The sequence below is a fragment of the Rhipicephalus microplus genome, unplaced genomic scaffold, assembly GCF_043290135.1.
Source record: "Rhipicephalus microplus isolate Deutch F79 unplaced genomic scaffold, USDA_Rmic scaffold_140, whole genome shotgun sequence".
Taxonomy (NCBI): domain Eukaryota; kingdom Metazoa; phylum Arthropoda; class Arachnida; order Ixodida; family Ixodidae; genus Rhipicephalus; species Rhipicephalus microplus.
This window is the reverse complement of record NW_027464711.1, coordinates 229830-253477: the sequence shown is the minus strand read 5'-3', so window position 1 is coordinate 253477 and position 23648 is coordinate 229830. Positions and strand designations below refer to the sequence as shown.

General features: G+C 44.9%; 1 protein-coding gene across 4 annotated transcripts in view; it reads right to left on the bottom strand.

Annotated features, from left to right (window-relative positions):
- Nucleotides 1-23648, bottom strand: part of LOC119176835 (sodium-coupled neutral amino acid transporter 7) — a 31990-nt gene continuing 8342 nt past the window's right edge. The window contains exons 2-9 of one of the 4 annotated variants that reach the window (XM_075885415.1): nt 16226-16356; nt 13688-13886; nt 11544-11679; nt 10670-10765; nt 10498-10555; nt 8243-8505; nt 940-1136; nt 1-216 (exon numbers count right to left, since the gene is read on the bottom strand). In XM_075885415.1, the coding sequence (XP_075741530.1) occupies nt 134-216; nt 940-1136; nt 8243-8505; nt 10498-10555; nt 10670-10765; nt 11544-11679; nt 13688-13886; nt 16226-16356 (1163 nt within the window). In that variant the 3' untranslated portion in view covers nt 1-133. Of the gene's footprint in view, nt 310-939; nt 1137-8242; nt 8506-10497; nt 10556-10669; nt 10766-11543; nt 11680-13687; nt 13887-16225; nt 16357-23648 lie in introns of all 4 variants that reach the window. The other 3 variants (XM_075885414.1, XM_075885413.1, XM_075885416.1) reach the window with 3 other exon arrangements.

The following is a 23648-nucleotide window of genomic DNA, read 5'->3' as shown; positions in this document are numbered from 1 at the left end:
CACGCTAGAACTTTTTTTTTTATTTCAGCACAGAGTTCAGGAAAACTATTGCATATTCGAAAAAGAGAACATTCAGTTCAATACACACAACTAAACTGTAATAGCAGAGGAGAAATATGTTGATTGGTCACTGTCAAGAGCAGAGGTGGTTGGCATGTCCGGAGACGAGTTCGACGAGCACGATGTGCAGCAGGACCACGACGAATAGGACGGCCCCTGCAAACACCATGAGGGAGCCGACAAGCATATGCCATTGCAGATGGGTGGTCGGGGCACCTTTAAGCTGGGTGTAGCCCAGCAGGCACATGCCTACACGTAGAAGTAGTGCGAGGTATGTCGTCAGAGCAGGCCCAGGGAGAGACAACAATGGAAAGGAAAATAGCCACGCTCGAAATGATGAAATGATGAAACTTTGCCTAAGCGCTATAGAACGAAAAGAACATGCAATCTTTGTACATGATTCATTATTTTCCTTTTACTTCTTTTCAATATATGAGGGGGGGGGGGGGGGTCAATACGCGGTACATCACCATTATTTCGCCGGATAGATCCCGGTCTAGGTGCTTCTGAAATCCCAATTTCGGCGTTCGTATAGCACCGTGTTTGGGATCTCTTTGTATGATCATGCTTAAGTATCAGACGAGATGAAGTGGCGCACCCCGTAAGATCAAATTTAACAATAATAATAACTGAAACCTCCATTAAAAAAAGGAAAGAGCGAGAAAAGAAGGCTACACGTCTTTCGAGATTTGGGCGACATTCGTCACTCGAGACTAGTTCGTATATATTAGGGTGCCTGAACTGTTTCTCTCGCAGGGGCTGGCGAGGGAAAGCCATTTAGGTACCCTAGTATACATGAATAACCAGCACCAGGACCTGAAGTTGTGGCACTGCAGCTTCTATTTCTTCGCCGCCAGCCATCACATTCCAAATGCGTACCGGGAAACACAAATATGTTGAGCGCGGCCAGGCATCCAAGGAACTTGATGGCCACACCAATGTCCAGAGGCAATATGGCTAGACCCACGGTGCTGGCGAACCAGGCGAGGCTGAGCTTCGTCTTGCGAGCGCGCTCTTCCTTCCGGTTCTCTGATGGACTTCCGCGCAGCTCCAGGTACAGCTCCTCGATTGCATCCCTGCAAGGAATATTGCCCAAACTGTCATTTGTTGATTTTATTCGAACAGAATGGCTGCAAGCGTTCATGCGTCGTTGTAAAATTTTCCGCTGAGACATTGCTGCATGTACTGTATAGATGAAGGCCACATTTGATCATATACGGCAGAAAAGTGCCGCAAGAAGCTGAATTCACGTACATCTTGACGTTCGTGGATGATGCTTATGGCCAGTGTTGCAAGCGTTGCCGAAAAAAAAGTAACTGAATACGTTACTCGTTACGCCAACTAAAAAAGGAACAAGTTATCGCCCTTACGTTACTTCAAAAAAAAAAAGTAACGCGTTAACGTCCCCGTCATGAAAAAAAAAGAAGCAACGCACGTTGCTTCTGCCATTACTTCATGGTTAAAAATTTGAGTCGATTAGCCTTCTCTGCATAAACACAGGAACAATTTTATAAAGCTCACATTTATATTTCATATAAAACTGCCAGCCAAAACAACGATTTTACCTGAAATACTGATTAAGCGAGAATGCTTTGCACCAATGTTCCGGAGCCCAGACGTATTATAGTGGCCTATTAAGTTGCGTGTAGTTGCCTGTAGTTACACGCGGACTCTGTGTCACATGATATAACCATTTTTCTCAGTGTCACATTAAGCACCAATTGAGATTTAATCATCAATGCCCTCCTTAACATAAAAAAAGTCACTGAACTCTCAAAACAAATTTACAGTAGTTCTGGCGGTGTGCTTCTACACCAACTACACAAATGCTCAAGCATTTTCGCCTCAAATAAAAGCTCGACGGATTAGTTCCAGGGAAGAAATTATCGCACACATAAGTAGAACTCGCTGTTGGTCCAGTTGGCACATGTCTGAATTAAATAGTCAACTACGCGCCAAGATCACGCATCGTCCTGTCTATGTGTTTTACAGCGAAAGCTGTTATGATATCACAACTCGGGTCTCGCGCAGCGCTGTAGTTGTCCGCCGCCGCCGGTGTCCGTAACCACATCGCGCGAAATCAGAAAAACAAAAACCTAGTACCGACGACACAGTAAGGCTCTAACCCGGTTCTGCTGGGTGCCAGCCCAGTATTCTACCACTGAGTCACGCCGGTGCTTGGGACTAGCTGGCAAACTTGCCTTAGACAGGCTTTATGTCGGGAAATCAATCGCGTTAACTGGTTTACAAAGCGTTTCAAAACAGCGAAAGAACAAGCAGTCGTCGCACAAAGAGAATAGCGTAACGAGTGGGTCGTCCAATCCTTAAACCAATTACAAAAGCTTGCTTTTGTTCACCTATTAACTGTGGCGCATACCCACTTCAGGCCCAATTCCTCATCGTCATCGGCCACTGCACGAGCAATTAATTGGCACAAAATTCTTGAGAGTGAAACAACTTTATTGACGATCCGGCATAAAGGGGGAAGGGGTAGGGGGATTAAAGCGAGACACTAGCGTGCTCGGACGTCCCAGAGCAGCAACCTACTCGCGTCAAACCCGTGGGGGCACCGCTTTCGGCCACTGGCGTTCCAGGATGCTAAGCACGTGCTGGACCACGTCTCTTTGATTGCCTGGCTCTCGGCTGATGATTTTGCTGCTTATGGCAGTTGGCATTACTTCTTGGTTACCCGGCGGTAGTGCACAGTCCCAGAGGAGGTGTCTCTGGGTGGCTCGCGCCTTCTTGCAGTGTTGGCATACATCAGTGGTGTAAACCTCCGGGCAAACGTGCTTTCCCAGACGGGGGTCCTTATTGCTTGTACTTGCAGCTGCCGTAGTGTGGCTGCTTCTCTGCTTTGTAGGTCTCGGTGAGGCGGTGGGTAGAGGCGTCTGCTCGTTCTGTACCACTGCAGAACGTCGGCGTAGGTTGTGATAAAGTACTCTCCGTCTTCGGCATCGGGTCGTTGCGGCTCCGAGGAATGCGTTGACAGAGGCCCGCGGCTAATTAGCGCGTGTGCCTCCGTATCTGCCTCCTCGTTGCGGTTCGGGCCCACGTCCAGCTCCACGGCGTGCGCAGGGAACCACTTGACGGTAATGTTGGTTTCCGGTCTTGCTATAGTTGAACATACTCTTGCAGTGGTTCCATGGACGTTGTTTGTAGCAAAGTTGACTATTGCCGTCTTCGAGTCACTGAGGACCGTGCGGCAATCCGGGATCGCTAGTGCCAGTGCGATTGCAAACTCCTCGGCTTGCGTGGGCGACTTGCACCGTATGCTTCCCGACGTTGTGAGTACTCCAGTGTCTGCTGCGATGACTGCTGCTGCGTACGTGCTTGGCCGGTGGGGATACTTTGCCACGTCCACGTAGTACGCGCGCGGATCGTTGGCGTGACCTTTTGTGAGGGCCGTGGCTCTCGCCGGTCTTCTTTCTTGGTGTACTTGCGGATGCACGTGCTTCGGTAAGGGTGGAACCCTCAGTCCTTGGAGAACGTCCCGGGGTAGCTGCTTTGGTACCTCCGGAGTCGTCGCTGGCGCGTTGATTCCGATGCGTTGTAGTATCGTTCTTCCCGTCCTGGTCTGGGACAGGCGGTGATACTGCGCCGTTCGCTGGGCTTCTGCGATTTCTTCCAGCGTGTTGTGAACACCCAACGCGAGCAAGCGTTCCGTGTTGGTGTTGGCACAAAATTCTTGCAAGTGTTTAGCGGATACAATGCTTCTCAGAAGAATGACGAAAAATAGCATAGCGAATGCTGGTCTACTACCCTAAATTTTTTATTATAATGTCGTAGTGGGCATCAAGCAAGTGTGCTTGCAGCAGTTACCCAATGAGTGTTTAGAAAAGGCTTTGAAAGGCCGCTCTTTTAGCTTTCGCTGTGACTGCGCTGTGCCTTCCACGCAGACCTGGCGTTTTTTTTCTTCCGTGTGATTGGGATTTTGGCGTGAAGTTGCCTATTTAATTCACACATATACAATTTTTTCCCCTTTAAGTGGTTTTTCTCTTTAAGCGGTTGTCGTAAAAATTGCGGATGTTCATGTGAAGGTCTTTAAGATAAGCCTTGTTCGCACAAAAGTAGAGTAACTATTGAAATGTGTACCAAGCAGTTTCCGATTGAAAGAGTCGAATTTCATCGCGAAAATAATGGTAATAACTATTGCTATATATATATATATATATATACAGTACTTCACGGAGAACTTTCTAATAACTAAAACTTGTTGTAGAGCTTATAGGCAACAGCTGCATTTAAAGCCCTCATCTCACAGCTTGCCTCGCTACTTAATGAATACGACTGCACCGACGCTCGAACGCTTTGGATGTTGCTTGGTGGGTCAACAGTTCGCCACTGCGTCAAAAAAAAAAAAAAAAACACTGGGGCGAGCTTTGCGAAAGTTGCGTCTATAAGACGAATGAGTTTTTTTTTTAGATTTAAACTTCCGAGATAGGGGAATAAAAAGTTACGAGTAACGCGAAACCTCACGTTACTGAAAAATGTCAACGTAAGTACGTCTCCCGTTACGGTTTGTCAATGTAAACAACTACGCAAGTTACTGAAGAAGGCGGCGCTATGCCGGTGACGCCATTACTTGTATCACGGTGCCGCAAACACTGCTTATGTCACATCGAGAACGCTACGAAGTTGGCACATGTAAGAAGGCGCTTGTTCAAAACAACTTCATATTGTGGCGATGGATGTTACATTGGGTGCGCTTCTGGCTCCGCACATTACATACATTGTCGGCAAAAGGAGATTTTAAACAGCCCTCAACTCCGAAATTGAGGAGCAGGTCGCCACTCCCCCTCCTCGTCTCGAAATAAAACTTGGGCTACGCCCCTCTGGTTGTTGGCTACGCGTTTTAAAGAAATTACCTTGCCTGATATATATAGCGCAGCAGAATGTTTTAGCCTAAACCACATCGTAATCCTCTGCGATATAAATTCATATAATCGTTAAGTTTTCCCCCGCAGGTAAATAAAGCGTGCGGATGCTTGCCCATATTTCTTAAAGTTTGTGTATATCGAAAACCAGCGGTTGACTCAATAAGTGCCGGAGATTTATTGGGTTATTATAAGTACAAGTAATTTTTATTCAGAGTGTTAAGTTGGATACCCCAGAGCTTATAAATGAAGGATTAAGAGATGTTGCAGAAATTAGGTTACCTTGAACTCTTTTGTTGTTACTGTTCTTATACATTATCGGAAAAAACGGCGCGCCAACTGACGGGACGAAAATATATAGCTTAACACAACACACTCGTCCCGTCGAAATCTTCGTCCCGTCCGTTAATCATAATGTATCCCCTACTAGCGAAACTACCATTTTTTCACATAGTCAAGTCATATGCTAATTTGGAAGACACTTTTTCACAGAGAACCGACAAACCGAGAATATTTTGAAACAAAAGGCCCTTGTTCTATCATTGCTCGACATGCATTTTAAGGCAAGTCGCGAACATATTATATATACTGCGAAAGCAAATTCTCTCTAGAATAAATGAAAATAAAGTAATTAAATAAAAATACTCAATGACGCCGGCAATATCGGCACCGGCTATATATAGTTCCTTGGCAACATTGAACAATAACACACTCAATGAAATGGCGTAGTCAGCATCAGCTTGAGTATTAGCACAAAATGATTATATATATATATCTCTAAGACCACCCCTGCTTTCCATATATTCATTACCTGTTCCTCCATGCTTCAAGCACATAACGCATATCCTGTCTTTATTTTGTTTTTACTTTTTGTTAGGAGCCGTGGGCTGTCACAGAGGTATTTGCACGGAGGTACTTTTCTTAGTGCTGGTCATTGTTTAGAGCCATGTGTAATGCATTGGGCTGCTCTTCCGGGTATTCTAATAACAAATGACAAAATATTTTGATAGAGTTTTGCGCTTTGTCTCTTGTTAATAGAAAATACGCATACGTTATAGAGAAACGAGCATCGTCTGTCCTCTTGCTTGTGTCTCGTGTCCCCGAGACATGAAACGTACTTTGAAGAGAAAAAAATTTGGTTTGCCGCTCGGATATTCGAATGAATTTACAAGTATGTAAGACAACAGAATGTATGCAGCCACAGCTTCAAAATGCAATTGACAAGTACTTGCAGATCAATTGAGACAATAAGACTGCAGTGCCGTCATACATGCGGTAAAGATGGGTCTTGAAGTGGCGAGGAATTATTGAACATGGACTGTGACCAACGTTTCGGCAAGGGTGTAAACCTGTCTTGCTCATGCGTGTTGTTTCTTTCTGGGAGCATGGGCTGCAGCAGAATTTCCTGTGCGAGAATTCCTCCTCAGTACAAATCAGGGGCAAGTTCCTCTGTCAGCCAAAAATCAGTTTGCGAAAAAAGCAGCCCGACAATTACAAGGAAGACAAATTTGCCATTATAATGGCTGCAATATATGCGTGCTATATGTTTTCTCGATACTCTAGCAATTTACAAGAAAAACAATTGAACCTCCAAACGTCTACCAAGGTGAAGACTGACATTTTACTCTTCACCATTTCTCCAAATTGCTATGCTATTCGGCTAACATATTACAAACCCACTGCTGTCAAAAAAATTTTCTGAAATTTTGAAAGGGTTACACAGTACTTTAACTGTTTTGTAGTAATTGGCTCAAAACATGCTGACAAAATTTTGTGTTTTTTTTTCTCCCCGATCCCACGTTTTGTTACGATTATGCAGTCGAGACACAAGGTACCTTTGTTTTCGATGGGATAGCTAAATTGCTAGCAGAATGACATGGTGCGTCAACTTTAGTTCTAGTCACCCTTCCGTATGACCGTGCGTCCGTCCGTCCGCACGTGCGTGTGTGGGTGTGTGTGTGTGCGGTGCAAGCGTGCGTGCGTGCTTGCATGCGGGCGCGCGCATGTCTTTGAACCTCTTCATCCCGTTCAGGTGAAGACAAAGATTTTTAACATTTTGATTTGATCGAATAACTGTTTGATCACACGTTTGACCTCAGTTTTGTCTTGCGCTGATATTATGTTACATGGTTTCAACAAAGCGATCATGGTATACACCTTGTGTTTTTTTTTTTTCAGATTGGAACCAGAGCATTCAAAGGTAAACTGCTGCGTCAGAGCGATCATGTCTCAGAACGCACGTCTTCTTTACAAGCCTCTAACTCGCAATTTCACTCTGCTTCATATGATACCCCCCCCCCCCCCTTTAAAGTTGCTTTACCTTTAACTCATTTGTGTCCAGCTACCACACGGCGGCTTATCCACCGCATATGAGCTCATCTCAAGTTGACGTGAAAAAGTAACTACTATTCCCAATAAGTAGGTAATTATAGTTGTAAAATTGTAGAAAATGATACAGTACATCCATTCATGAGATTGTGTGGTTGCTTGAACAGTGCATGGTTTAATATTTTTATGTCATCAGTTTGTTAACTTAATTAACGCTACGTAGCTCATACAGTGCATAGGGTGATGTACTACCGGCGTCAATAAAAAGCGAAAAACGGAGCACGTAGACCAAGCATTAGTGATGCCATGGTGCTCTCTGTCCATGTCAACACCATTTACAAATGCGCACATCTGATTTGGCAGGCCATCGCGATGCCCCTACAGTGCAATCTTTTTTGCTTGCGTTCTATATAGCTTTGATATGGTGCTCATAGAGGTCGACGTGGGCGTGCCGAGCACTACCATTTCACTTTTTTCTTTTATTTTCCTTGCATTCTGTTCGAATATCAGAACTAGAAAAGAAGCGAAAATATCGAACTCTTGGGGAGTCGTGCAGTGTACTGCCAGACCGGATGCGCGGACCAGGGCGATGACTGGAGGGCACGCACTACGCCTTCTGTAATGCTTATACGGCAGACGCTCCTCTGTTCGTGTTTCATTCGACGCCGATCACCCAGCGGCGTGAAAAGTTTAGAGACCACTAATATGAGAACACTAAATTTACCGGAAATTCGCGATTGTATTTGGTCGAACTGACGTTAGCGCGTTTTAGAAGAGGCCAGAAATATAAATTTCAAGGCTCCCTCACAAAGCAGCTAGAATATATTCAGTTTTTTTCTTTTTGTATCTCGTGGTCTTTAAACTTCTGACGCTGACTATGCGGGGCCGGAGTGCATTGCTCCTACACTGCGGTAACCTTAGGCGCGCATCTGCAACGCACAGTCTAGAATCTAGGAGAGGCACCGGGTGGCAAGCGATACCTAGCACAAATCGCCGGCAGCGGGTAGGTGACGGCCATCTTGAAGATGAGCGCAAGCAAGCCGACGAGCACCCAAGCCTGTGTGGCGTCAAACATCTCCATGATATCAGGCCGCACGGATGCGCCGTAGGTCAGGTAACCGAAGCAGCCAACCGTGGAGTAGATGACGAAGAGCACGGCCGTGCAGATTGCGATCGCTCGAGCCATGTTCCACAGTGAGCGCTGGCGCATGGCGGCGTAGGCTGAAATCACCACTTCGTGGCTCTGAAAAGTGTCCCAACCACTTTCGTCATTTTTCTGGACGCGTGAACGTACACTTCATGTAGCTAAAAAACTTGGCCCCGTATCTGCATGGTAATCGGCAAATGTCGTCGAAAGACGATAGTCTTGCGTGTGGAGAGAGTGGACAAAGCATTTATTTGATGTTCTGCGCAAGAAAATAGGTTAATGGTATTCTGGAGGTGCTGAGTTAGAGTGCCTCGAGCGTGCAGCGAGGCGAACGAGCGCATCAAGTCACGTCACACGTGAGACATGAGCGCCATCTGGTAGTTTTATTTAGAAAACAAAGCGCGTGGCTCTGAGACAGGCGTGAACGCCCGTCTCAGAGGTGATTAGGTGTAGATGTAGAACACAAGGCGACGGGTAGGTGCCACCACCGTCTCGTCTTAGCAAAGCGTTGCATAGTCAGCGCAGCGTGATAAGCACTACGGTCTTTAAAATTACCTATGTATGCCTTGTAAAGGCATACATACACAATATATACGTGTTGTTATGGTGCCCCCAACATGTGCAATAATTGTTTTTTACTTGACAATTGCACAGGCATGAACGCTCAACCTTGAGCAACATTGTTGGTCGCTATGGATGGGGGCAGCCGTTTCATATGCCCGGTGCCGTTAACAGTGGACAAACAGATAAATGTTCAGACAGAAAGACCAAAATTTTTGCGTCGATGGTCCCCAAGAAAGACTACCGTCTTTAAAAAGATGGCGTGAAAGCAAAATAGTCTATCACGAGGTTATGCTCGCAGCGTGCACACGAACTATGGGGCATAGACAAAGCCGGATACCTCAAGGTTCCAACACCGATCTCTATGGGAACCTTGAGATAACCACATTTTATGACACACGTTGATGTACAAGATATTTTTATTTTCCCCCCACGCGTTAGTGTGATGTTTACTGTATTTACCATGTTTTCTTCCTCTCTTTTCTGGCTTTTGCCACTTCCTCACAAAGGGTCTGTTGGTGTCTGGATAGATGTCGCTGTTGCATAATGAATGCAGATCTCATTCAATGCTGAATGATGTCACTTGTGCTAGTTTCAACTTCTTTCTTCCTTATTGCTGTGCGTGCTTGTTCCTATTTTACATGTTCCTTCCTAACAACAACAAATTTTTTTTTCTGCCTTTTTTGCGTTATAGCTGCAATTCCTGTATCTACTGTGTATGGGCTCTGCTTTTCAATCCCAATGTGGCAAATGTCAATCATCATCATCATCAACATCATTATCATCATCACCATTATTATTATTATTATTATTATTATTATTATTATTATTATTATTATTATTTTAAGCCCAGTAAACCTAAGATCGTGAATTCCCAAGTATTATATTCGACAGACCTTACTCAGTGTTATATTAATCCTAATCTACACTTCCTCCACCCGCCCTTGTTTTTTAAAGAGATTTTTTAAGGAAATACCTTGATCAGAGCAAATATTCAGCTTACATTTATTATAGCTTTATGTATACATTTAAATAACATATCTCACTAATCAATCATAGCACTTGTACTGGCGCTCTTTGGCCTTAGATGCACTTGCAGCAATAAAACTAAACCTAATAAACGTAAAAAAGCAATAAAAATAAACATAATAATAAATAATCAATCATGAGTTAATTAGTTGTTTTCATTCCACTTCCTTCTTTCCTATTGGAGAGAGACGCAAGTTGAGGACATGTTTGCCTTTTCACGAATAAACTGCTTTCCCCACATCAGTACCTTTTTGATAGTTTTCGCATTCCGTTACGTTGTAAAAATAGTGATTCTTCCTTATCTCTATCAATGTTGGCCATGAACGCAGAAAAATAGCGAGCTCGCTTTTTGTCGTTTGTGGTTTTTTTTGTTTAGGAAAACGTGTGTAGACTAAAGAGAAGCTACACCAACTCACCAACGGCACTATCTTGGAATACACATTCAACAAGAGAATCTCGACAACAGTGCACCAGTGAAGTTGCAACTGCATGACTCACCAGATAGGCGAAGCAAAACACGGGAGTGCTGAGAAAAACGTCGCGTACGTTTGTGGGCCTGAAGAACAAAATAGACGAGAGTTGAGTATTTACCACTAGCGCAAAAATAAATAAATAAATAAAAGTGTGCCAGCGACGGTGCTTGCAAAAGAAAAGTTTGCCAAGTACGCACCACACCTTGATGTACAGGTTGTCTGGACGACGTTCTGTGAAGTACGCGATGCACGTCAGGACGCAGGGATAGATCACGGCCGCTAAGCCCAGGCTGCTGTAATGTGCATAGAACCGCGCGCGAGGATACGGATTTCAGATGCGAACAGCAGGGGCATCACGTGCACTTTACGCGAACGAAATTTCCCTGGATGCTGCGCTTGGAGGGATCAGAGTGTCGCGTTCAAGAGGCGGGCTCACACGCTCAATCCACTTGCAGATGTAGGCGTCGTCGCGTCTAACAGGGTCCGCTTGATTTCAGAATCGACCCGTTTGCGCGAGAGGAAGCATCGAATTTGCTTTAAAGCAATGATTACTCGTGATGTGCGAGTTCAAATCTGCCAACGTGTAGGAAATAGTGCTTTTTGTTTAAAATTGCCTTAGTAAACATGCCTATTCGGCGTGTATCTGTACCGCCTTTCGACCTCCTTAGAGCATCCAAATGTTGGAACTTGGGTGTGTGGGTCAAGATCCATTTAGGAGGCGCATACAGCGCAGAAATGTTTACTGCCTGCCGCTTTTCCTGCTTATGTGTGCGCTGTACACGCCAGGTATATTAATATCTTGAAAGCAATACATGGGATTCATTTTATGTCACTCGATATGGCATTTAGAAAAGCAAAAGAAAAGAGATCTCTACTTTTTTGCGGACTTCTGTGATCAACTTATAAAAAAAAGATAATAATTTCCTACTAGACACGCTCGAGCACATCTTGAGAAGATATTAAGAGCTTTGAAACTAAAAATCTAAAACATTTAGTGGCGTTATTTCATATTTCGAAGTCACGCAAAATCTTCAAAGCGCTGGACTTAAACGCACAATTCGTCGGGCGTACCTGGCGTACTTGAGGAACTCAATGTGCTGGAGCATGTTGAGCGGCAGCACGATGGCGGCAGCAGTGAGGGTGATGGTGAACTCGCGGGCCATGTACCACGTGTGGCAGAAGTCTGGTCCATGAAGCGAAGCGAATACTTGACCGGCAATGGAAATGCACCATCATGCACGCGTTCAAGAAACATTCCGCGTATAAGGCTACCTCTTATACTTTTTTTCTGAAAAATTATTTCACGTACTTTCAAACCCCAAAGGCGTTGCCAGGAGTAGTTGTTAGCAGGAAATATGTGAATGCATACAGTGCCCTTCATGTTCCCAACCGCCCCGCTACGGTGGTCTAGTGGTTAAGGTACTCGGCTGCTGACCCGCAGGTCGCGGGATCAAATCCCGGCTGTGGCGGCTGTATTTCCGATGGAGGCGGAAATGTTGTAGGCCCGTGTACTCAGATTTGGGTGCACGTTAAAGAACCCCAGGTGGTCTAAATTTCTGGAGCCCTCCACTACGGCGTCTCTCATAATCATATGGTGGTTTTGGGACGTTAAACCCCACAAATCAATCAATCATGTTCCCAACACGAGGTATAGGGTAGATAATAGGGTTTTAACTAAAGTCGGCAGTAAATTCACCTAGGTGGTAAACGATTATTTTTAAAAGGTATGAAAGCAGTAAACACCACAATACAAAGACAAACGCACCGACTATGTTCGACGAGTGCACCGCCAGCCACAGATCGCGCTGAATAAGGGAGATAGGGAATAAGCTGGAATGATGTAAACACTTAGGTCGGCTTCAGGCATAGCTCGGCACATTCACTCGGTGAGTCGACTCACTCAGTCTCTGATTGAGCCGTGAGCCCGAGTGAGTCCGGTTGAGAAACATTTTGGTGAGTCTGGGCCTGCGCTAAACGCAAAGTGGAGTTCTTGAACGAATATGAGTGAACTGCATGTACATTTTTTGCTGGTCTATATGGTTCTATATATTTATATAACTTCAGCATTACTATCAGCCTTACGTAGGCTTAAGTTTATACTAACGCCGACTCAAACGTATACTTCAACTGAGCACTAGCGTTCATATTTGTTTATTTATTCAAAGCACTAGCTCAGTGTGTATCAGCGGCGTGAGTTATGAAGGAGCAATAGGGCCGTGACCCCACCACCGCCGCACCTCCGGAAGCTCTTTCAATAAATATGTTCTAAAAATATTTAATGTGAGTACTCTCTTTCAATAATTATGTCCTTGCTGGATTGCAACCACTGATACCTCACGTCTGAAGGTACGAGATCAAAAGGCACCAAGCACAGCACTGAATACGCGAGTCATTGGTGTTAAACAGCATTGACACCAAGTTCGAAGTTCTCAATGGTAAGTTCATGGACTCATGAGTAGGCTCACTCAGATAGAGCCACGAGTCTGAGTGAGTACAAGTGAATATTTTCGTGAGTCTAAGTGTAAGTGAATCCGACTGCGAAAAATTTAATCAATCTGAGTCCGAGTGAGGTTGACAAATCCAACGGCACACTCGGGTGGTCGTTTGCGAGCACTTTGACAATGTTCGAAAGTGGTGAATTCAGCAGCTTCAAGGCGCTATACAACGAGAACAAAGATGTATGCAGATCATGCTTCCCTCCCCCCCTCCGGAAAATGTGCTTGCCCGATTATTTTAGTGGCAGTGCTTAGTTGCTATATTCCGTATTTTAGAGCCTCCGGAGCACTCGAAAACGACCAGTTGAATGTACCATAAGTAAGAGCGAGTCACAAGAGCAATGAGTGAGTCTGAGTAAGCTGAATGTTTTTTGTCGACCTATGAAATCATGGACTGCTGGGTGATAAATTTCAAGATGATTGAGTGATCGCGACGCAAATAAAGTTTGACATGTTTTTTTGCGCACATACCAGAGTGGCATGTGTGAACACATTAAAAATGGATAGTTAGAAGTTCCTGGAGCAGCCTCACAATGGCTGCTACTTTTTAGAGGCGCAAACACTGGAACACATTTCTTTGTATTTTTGCATTTGAAGCGCTCAAGGTGTCGTTCCTAAGAGGCCATCCCGGTGGCAGTTAAGCATTGCAACGTCTTCACCGGTCGTTCTTCGGCAAAGTGTGGTTGCGTGCCGAACGGGAAGACGAAAAAGAATACTTACTGCGGTCGTATTGATCACCAATGACTATCAGGTAGGTGACGCAGACGCCGTAGCAGGTGAGCAAGACGGATACTGCCGACGCGTAGCGCCATTTCTTCCCACACATGGACAGCAGGATGCCATGGTAAGTGCGGTCCTTTTTGACATCGGCACAAAACGCCAACGTCAGAATAGTTCCTCCAATGGAAACCACCAGGATCTAAAATTAACGGAAAGCAGCGACGCAGACACGATGCGTGAAGCGCGGATGCACGCTATAAGCGTAACATAAAACGAATTAGCGTGTTGGCGAGCATGCAGTTCCTGTAGCTGGTCAAAATATAGTTTTTTATACCCTTCGTATTGACGTTATCATCATCATCATCATCATTATCAACAACAACAACAACAACAACATCCTGACTACGCCCACTGAAGGGCAAGGCCTCTCTCATGTTCCGCCAGTCAACTTGGTCCTGTGATTGCTGCTGCCACTTTATATCCGCTAACTCGCTAACCTCGTCTGCCCACCTAACTTTCTGTCTCCCTTTCGCTTGCCTTCTCTTGGAATCTATAGTCCGTGATTCCTAATGACACAGCTGTTATCTTCTCTTCACGCCCATGACCATGTCTGCTTCTTGATTTCCACTATGATGTCCTCAACACCCATTTGTTCCCTGATGCACTCTGCTCTCTTATTACCCCTTAGGGTAACACCTATTTTAGTTTCCTTTCCGTTGCTCGCTTCGTTGTCCTCAACTTAAGTTGAACCCTTTTGGTAGTCCTCCAGGTTTCAGCTCTGTATCGACGTACTCGTTATCAAATTATAAAAGGGTACATTTTTTATGTTCCGGGGAAATGAAGAACACAAAAAAACTGCTACCGAGTTTACCTCACGGCAACAAAATTGATGCATCGAAATAAAAATCATGCCACAGGTCACGATGACCGCATGTAGCTGAATAAAGCTGGGCTAAACTATAGAGTAAAGTTTGGGTCTATTTATTTAATTCCTTATTCTTACCAACAATTTGGAGTTGTGAGAGACATTAAAAATGCCCTATATGTGCCTGTCACATGCATTACGCACGTCTTTCGTGCACAAAAATTTACGAATGGGAAAGATTGTTGCTTGTAGAAAGACCACTACGAATGGTCGCTGGCGCGTGTGCAGCTGGCACTTGCGCAGACGCTTGAGAAGCATTGTGTTGAATACTTGAACCGCGTCGTCGGCTTCGGCGGCGCACGCTAGCTGCATTGTCAGGCAGCGGGCAAATTTCATCGTTGCTGCGGGAACTGGACAATATTTCTCATCGTGTCACAGTACGACTCACTGCCCTCCAAAATGAGCACCGTCATCGGTGAAGTTTAAAGCTTCACACGTGTACTTAGGCACCAGCGAGTGAGCACTGCCTCATGTAATTAAATCCCATCAATAAAAAAGCACGTTCAGGTCATTATCTTGACCTACAGCATTACTTCCTAAACATTTCTGAACTTGTTCTCGTTTGTTTTATAGCGTTGAAACCACATAGCTGCACGGCAGTTGCTGTAGAGTGCTAGTTTTTTCTTTACCGTGAAATAAATACCACGCGCGTTATGTGCGCACCATGGTATTCCCCGTCGTAGCGTACTGCGGTACACATAGAAAGGGAAAAACGTACGTGAACGCACTGAGTACCCCGTCGTGACGAAAGAGCATACGCCGCATACTGTCAAATTCCGTTTATAGCACCTTATTATCGCCAATGAAGGCAGAGAGGTTGGCATCGCACAAAGTTTAGTACAGAATGTTAATGTAGTTCAGGCAGCAACGATAAAATCAGCAGGCTGCCCGACAGTGTGGTCAGCGTGAACCACTGTCGCAGACGATGTGGTTCAATAGGACGCTCACCAAGCGCCTGCGCATGCGCGAGCGAGCTGCTTCTGGCGCGCGACTGTAGTGCTGGCCTCATCGCGATGCTATGTGCTCCGAGATTTCCCCTGAGTGTGAAACAGACTGTAGTACATACGTATACGTACGTATACATATACATACGTGTGTACGTGTGCGTGTGTGTTTGTGTGTACGCGATGTTCTGCATACGTATGAGCAAGTGGCGTGGTGCATCTGCAACTGGCTTTTAATGATTTTTACGCTAAAATCTAAACAAAAGACGCAGATAAAATGGTCAACACTGGTAAAACTGTAGGCATGGGACGTTGGATTCAACATTTCAACAAGAAATCAGGCAAGGACAATGGCTGTTCTGAGGAACCAACATTTAGGCAATAAAACTTTGCATCTTGTTCCGCAGTAAAGACTGTCAGGCTTCCCCGTAGAGGCGCTGGCTCTATAAAGCTTTACTACGTTTCTGTTCGACCCCTGTTTGCGACTCCTATGTAAAATGACCACCTTGGTTTAGTGGCTCTGGCATTGAGCTACTTAGCTCGTGGATTCGATCGTGTCCGCAGAGATAACATTTTGACGTCATAATCAGATTGTGATTTCGTCTCGCAGAACCCCAGAAATTAATGGTTTAAGCTTCACCCCACCCTAAGACATCCAGAAGCTCTCACCAGCTGCAAGACTGTGGCCATGATGATGCCTCCCGCGATATTGTAGGCTGCAGGGAAATGCAGGAGTCCAGCACCGAGGGCGGTGGTTGTCATTATCAAGGCCACCGAAAAGGTTGTCATCTGGCCTGTACCTATAAGAGTAGAGAAACATCGGGACAGGAATGGCATGAGGGTGGAGTTTGTGTGGCGAATTAAACGAGTTTGCTGTAGCATGAACGGTGAACGTATATAAGTTCGTCTTCTCTTGAGGAAGTAGCACCATCTGCCCTAATCAAATGACCCATAATATCGCAATTTTTATGCCCTTAAAAACGACCTAATGGACAACAGTGAAACTACGACCATATGCTTCAGTGTCAGTAATGGTCTATTGGCTGTAAAATTAAGTATGGTAAGCATGAAATATCTAAGTTATTAAGCATGCAAACAGCACGCGTAATGCGAAATAATCAGATAAAGTGGCAGTGAAATCAATATAAAAACAGTGGCAGCAAGAACCCGCGGCTCCTGTGCTTTTGTCACGTTGCTGATTGGAGCGCAAAAGTCCACGAGCCCATTGTTATGTGTCTGAAAGTATACGTTGTTTGCATATACAGGGTGTGCCACGTAACTTTAACCAGAGTTTAGAAATATGCCGGAACACGTAATTACGTCGCGACCAAATGCATGTTGCTCACCGTTGCCTGGAGTTAGACTATTTTTGTGTTCTCAAATATTGTTTAATTATATTTGTTTAATTAACTAACTTTGGAAGGAACGAAGATCGATAAAAAATTTCGATGAGAAAGTTGTAAATCGGTTTGTAAAACGTCCAAACAGATAGTTTTTTAAACTTTGTATCTGTTAAGTATTAGTGTTTTCTGCTACTTACCTATACCCATGAAATACAAAAATACCACGTGACAAAGCCGCTCGTGCATCAGTGCGCACGATTTTTCTAGTGCTCTTTAACGTTCCGCGTACGAACGACACGCTTCCCTCGCAACGGTTCAAGACGGCGATAAGCAGTCACAGTGGTTATCGTTGTGGCGGATAGCAAAATGTGTTCATCGTAAAGCCACCAGCATCGTTGCGACCCTGCTGAGATAGCACCATGGGGCAAATGGTATGATCGTTCGTACGTGGAACGTTAGAGAGCGCTTGAATCATTGTGCGCACTGGCGCACGAGCATTCACCGTAAACGATATGCATTCTCGTACATTCTTAGTTTTTGAAATGAAGATAAAAGTGAGCCTCGTAACTGTCTCTCAGGCGGAGGACACCTCAACAGTAGCTCACAAGGGATGGGGTGAGGAGGCATTAAAAGGATAGGGAGGATTAAGACAGATAGAGAGAGGGGCAGGGACAGGGACAGCCACATACGGAAGTAAGGAGAAGATAGGAAAAATGGACACGGTCGCAGGAGTCCGAGGATGGCGCACCACTCAGCGAGAGCTCTAGTCGGCGTCAGGAGATGGCGTAGGGCGAGCCAGTCGGCCAAAGCTGCGCTGTCGTCGGAGATCGCGGGGGCACAACCGGTCGGCATGAAATCCAGTGAGTGAGTCCCACGCTTGACTATGGAGACTCCTTTTGCACGGCTTGCTGTATTGTTGCATTGACGGCTCACCATTGCGGCGTTCGGCTTTTGCGAACTATAGAAGCTGCGTTGTCCTTCCTTTATTTTTGTTTTTCAAACTCATCTAACGCTTCCCTGCCATCCCAAGACATGATGGCTTTGTGTACGTTGGAACGTATATAACTAGAATAAACGACAGAGTTCGTGGTGAGGGCCGCCGCAGCCGCGACTTCTGTACAGAGGTCGTGCTACGGTTCATCTCTGAATATGGGGTGAAAACTATGTACATCTTTTAAAAACATTACAGCTAATGAGGATTGAAAAAGTGCATCCCTACCGATGAGCATGACGGGATACAGTGGAAGCTGCTGTCGATAGGGCAATAAAAAAGTTTTTTTTTCTTGGAGCATCTAACTCGTTACCCTGGACGAGAGTGGGGAGAACCGTAAGTGACCACATCTCCCACAGATGGGTTAGTCACCACCATACAGCAAATATGCGTGTGTACTGTGTGTGTGTCCGATTTGTAGCGTTGTAAGTGTTCCTTGTGTGTAGCGTGGTCTGGATACTGGTCCGAGTTTCGGCTTGATCGCAAAGTTTGTTCTGAGTTTGCCTATCCCATAGGCACTGCAACACGCTTTGAGCTTCCGTCAAAGGAAAAGCTTCATGTAAAGTGCAGGTGCAGCCATGGGTGTATTGATGGCAGCTTTTCGCGCGCGGATGCAGTTATAGCTGGTCCGCCACAACGTTTCCAGCGATCTCGCGGTGCCATAGCTCACAGCACAATACAGCATGTCGTTTGAGAGCATAGATCGCGCATAAAATAAAGAGAAACAGGGACAATTTTTTTTCAGAGTGCTCAGAGCTGCAACTACACTAAGCGAAACTCCGTATATTACCGCGCGTAGGAGTTGTAGTTCCTTGATACCCTTCACAGCCACAGATATCGCATGGGCTTCTGCAGTGGTGAAGGTGCTTATTTAGGACTGCAGAATACCGGAATTTGAAAACGATGGGCCAACAGCAGCATAGAACACACCAGTGTGAGACTTTGAAGTATCTGTAAAGAATCCTCGGCAAGTGTACTTGTGTTGGAGTTCGAGAAAGTGTATGCGGGTATCGCAGTAAGTGCGTGTTTCGTTCATTCATTTTTTATTTCAAGTTTTATTAGTACATAAAATACACAACACTGGTTAGACCCCTAGCCACTGGCTAGTAAGGGGTCCGATAAAGTACATATTTAAATGAACAGGTTGTTAAAAAACATATGTTAAAAGTACACTTCAATCGTAACAAGGAAAATGATGCAAAACATAAAAAGGAATCATATTTGGGATAGGAAAATAGCAATACCACTCAACATGGTGTGGATAAGCATGTAACATATTATTTCTATACTTCACATTGAATATAAATACATGAAGGTACGTAAAAAATTCCAAGTGCGATATGCAATCAATATGTTATGAGATTACAATAAAAGTGTGTGCTAGTGTAACTTATTTTTTTTTGAAAAAGGTACTTTTTAGTGCTAAGGAAAAACTTTTGCTTTCTTTTATTTGGCATGGTACACCATTACAAATCTCGACACCTGCAAATGGCATCAATCGTTGTCCATAAACATTGTTAGTAGGTGGAAGATTGAAATTGTGCAGTGGGGAACGTCTAGCAATGCGGGAGGAAAATGACAATATCTATGTATGTCTCATAGGCACGTAGTTATGAATGATTTTATGGACGGTAAGTGCAGTCTTCTGCTCTTGTAAATGATCGAATGGTATCATTCGAATTTTATGAAACACTGGCCCACTGTGGTAATCATATCTAGCATTGTTTACCATTCTAAGTGCTCGCTTTTGTAGAAGGCGTATGGGATCCAGAAAAGCACTATGATATGTGACAATGAAAAAAAAGCGAAAATGAGCATTTGTACAGTATTATTTTGAAAATTATTTCTAGCGATCAATAGCATACCGCAACCGGATCCTAGTTTAGCGCATAAAAACGTAATATGGTTTTGACAATTTAAATGGCTATCAAAAATAACTCCCGGATATTTAAAATGTTTCGTATGCTACAGTACGCATTCACTTATTTTCATGCACATGGGCTCATTACTTATATCGTTATAACGGGAGTGGAAGAAAGTAAATTTAGTCTTCAAGACTAATTACTTTGGAATTAGTAATTTAGTCTTCAAGACACTTAATGCTAAGGCTTAGCATTAAGTGTCAATCTGTTCGCCGAAAAACACTTACAAACATTTTTTTTTATTTCAGCGTTATTTGGTGCGCTAGATTCTTGATATTTTCGGCAGTGACTTCCACGAAAGATAGATCGCCGTCTATAACCTGCCACTGCCACGGTGGCGGATATGCTGCGGGAGCCATCAAGCGGTGTTCTAGAAACTTACGCGGCACGTCTGTTTCCTCAGCGAGGCTCCTCACACGGAGTGGTTAAGGCTGTCTCAGCGGAAGACGGCTGTGGAACAATTAAGGCTGAATTGGAGAAATGCGAATGAAATGTAACATCTCTGAAGATGGAGCGACCATTCGTAGGATTCTACGTACACGCTTTCCACGGGGCCAGTTCGAAAAGCACCCGTAGAAAGGCGAATGCTTAAGCGTTGGACAGGGTCGAGCATCTTTGAGGCTGATGGTGTCACAGACTGATAGGTAGTGGCACCGTGATCTAAGCTCGTGTGTACGAGGCTTCTATACATATTTATCAGACATTTCCCGTCACCACGACGTGTAGTGCATGACAACACCTTCAAATTATTCATAGTTTTTAAGCACCTGTTTTTTAATACGTGGGGTATCAAAGTTAGTTTTGTATCTAATATTAGGCCCAGAAAATGCTCAGACTTTACAGAGAGCCGTTGATCATGCAGGTCAATGTCGGGCTCTGGATAAAGACCCCTCTTCTGGAAGAGCAAAGTGCACATGCTCTTTTGTGTGTTCAGATTAAACCCATTTTCTGCCTATTCAGAGACCTTACTCAAACCTAATTGAACGTAACGTTCGCACATTAAGATTTTGCGTGATTTGAAACCAACCTGTACATCGTCCACATAAGTGCAGTAAAACATATTGCGTGGGAGAGACAGGCAGAATGAATTCATTTTGACTATGAAGAGTGCACAACTCAATACACCTCCTTTTGCCATTACTGTTTTTGGGACAAACACTTAGGGTACCCACTGGAACTCGGAATGTTCAGCTGTAAATGTAGCTTTCGATGATTGTTAGCATTCTACCCCGCACACCTAAATTTGACAGGTCGCTTAGTATGCCAAAGCCCCATGTTGTCTCATAGGCCTTCTCCATATCGAGGAACACCGAAAGGAAAAATTGCTTATAAGCGAAGGCATCACAAAATTGTGCCTCAATACGGACAAGGTGGTCAGTGCTGGACTTAACCTCTTGAAATCCGCACTATAGTATAGGTCAAGTAGACCACTTGTATGACGGAAAGGCATCAGTCACCTGTTTATAATTTTCTCAAACACGTTGTAGAGGGAACTCGTAAACGCTATTGGCCTGTAGCTTGAATCTGTGGACGGGCCCTTCTATGTTTTAAGATTGGAATAACTATGGTTTCTCTCCAGGCTGAGGGGACTTGGCTGGAAAACCATACACCATTATACAGGGAGAGAAGGTCTTTTTGGGTTTCAGTGGGCAAGTGTTTCAACATTTCGTATGACTCATGACCGGAGCTTGGGGCAGACTTATTGCAGCAGTTCAGTGAGGCCAGTAGCTCAGCTAAACGGAAAGGTTCATTGTATGCCACGTGAATTGTGGATTTGCGCTGTAGTTTCTCTTTTCATATTCTGGCTTTGTATTGAAACTCTTCAATATAGTGCGACGAGCTGGAATGTGTGCCCATGGGGTTCACCTGGTCTTCCAAGCTGTTGCCTTGTGTGTTTACGAGTGGAATTGATTGTACCTGTCGTCCTGCTACCTCACTATCAATGCTCCAAACTTTCGTCTCTGGTGTATATGAATGAATGCCTGTTAAAGAGTCTGCCACCTCCGCCTGCTATCTTGTTAGTGTATTCTTCTTCCCTGAGACTTAATACTCTTGAAACTCAAGATTCTCAGCTGTCAGGGAGTACCGAAGCAACTTCCATGCTTTGTTGTGCGGTTCACATTACACTCGGCATTCCACCAAGAGACACGTCGTTTGGTGTACTGTCCCAATTGGGGGATACAATTTGTTGCAGCATCATTTAAGAGAGCTGTGAAGTAGTCTAGAGCTGCATCTATGCTTAAGTCACACCTATCAGACCAACGTAAGTGTGTAGCTTTGCGAAATTGCTCCGAATCGGCCTTCTCCATCTTCCATCTGGGAACTGTTGGCGGACCTTCATAAGGTATCGGTGTGCTCAGAATTATTGGGAAATGATGGCTTCCGTAAGCCTATTTGAGTATCATTAGAAGTGATGGAGAGGTAATGCGGAGATCTATGCATTTATAGCGAGGCTTTACTATGTGGGATCTTTGGTAGTCAGGAGACATGCAGCGGAAGTGAACAGAAACTGATTGATATGTGGGGCTTAACGTCCCAAAACCACCGTATGATTATGAGAGACGCCGTAGTGGAGGGCTCCGGAAATATCGACCACCTGGGGTTCTTTAATGTGCGCCCAAATTTGAGCACACGGGCCTACAACATTTCCGCCTCCATCGGAAATGCAGCCGTCGCAGCCGGCATTCGAACCCGCAACCTGCGGGTCAGCAGCCGAGTAAAATTAGCCACTAGACCACCGCGGTGGGGCAAGTGAACAGAAACTGTTCTACTAAACGGCCTCGGGCATCGCAGCACGGGTCACCCCCCAGACTGCTATGTGCGTTGAAGTCTCCAAGGAGAAGATACGGTTCTAGAAGTTCATCGGTTAAAGCCTGGAATTAGCTTTTGTTAGGTTGGTGGTGAGGGGGTATGTAAAGATAGCAAAGCGTGACGAGTTTGTTGAAAACAGTGGCGTGAACAGCCACTGCCTTAAGCGATGTCTGAAGTGGTAAATGTGTACAGGCTGTTCCTTAATTAACTATAACGGCAACACCACCGGATTACGCGACATCATCATCATCCTGGTCTTTTCGAAAAATAACGTTATTGCGTAGTTCGTGTGTTTTGGTTTTAAGCGTGTTTCTTGTACACACAGCACTTTTGGCGCATGTTCGTTTAAAAGTTCTTGGATATTTTCGTGGTCTCTCAGCAGTCCTCTGACGTTCCACTGTACTATTTGTGTTGCCATTTTATTGTGGTTTTATGCCGTGTGTATAAAAAGTGTTGCCTTAGGTTACAGGGCCTTTTAGAGGGCTCTGGCTTGTGGAGTTTTTCTTTTTTGGCCCGCTCTAAAGAGCTGTGCATATATATCCTTCGGCCTCTGTGACGCCGGAAGAGTGTGGCTTGTATCCATCACCTCTTCAGAGGTGATGGATGGGGCCTGCTTTGTAGGCGTGTTCACGGCTGTCTCAGACCTAGCTGTTCTAGCAGGGGCCGGGAATCCAGCAGACTCGTGTAAGCTAGCCCTGTTTGGCAGGGGGTGGAGCAGTACAGGCTGCTCCAGCCGGGAGCGCTGGTGACGCGACCACAATCACACTCGGTGTGACATTCTTGGGCGCGAAGAGACGTGGCGCAGTGCCTCGGCGCGTCACATCAGCTAAGGAAGAAGAAGACTCGTTATGTATAGCAAAATGTTCACGCGTCTCTTGAAAAGATAGGTTCAATTTAACTGTCTTGATCACATAGTTGGGTTGCGCGAAAACCACGGACGAAGGAGAGTACACAGGACAGGCGCAAAACTCTCCTTCGTCCGTGTTTTTCTTTCTTGCGCAAATATGTGTTCACAATGCACCAAC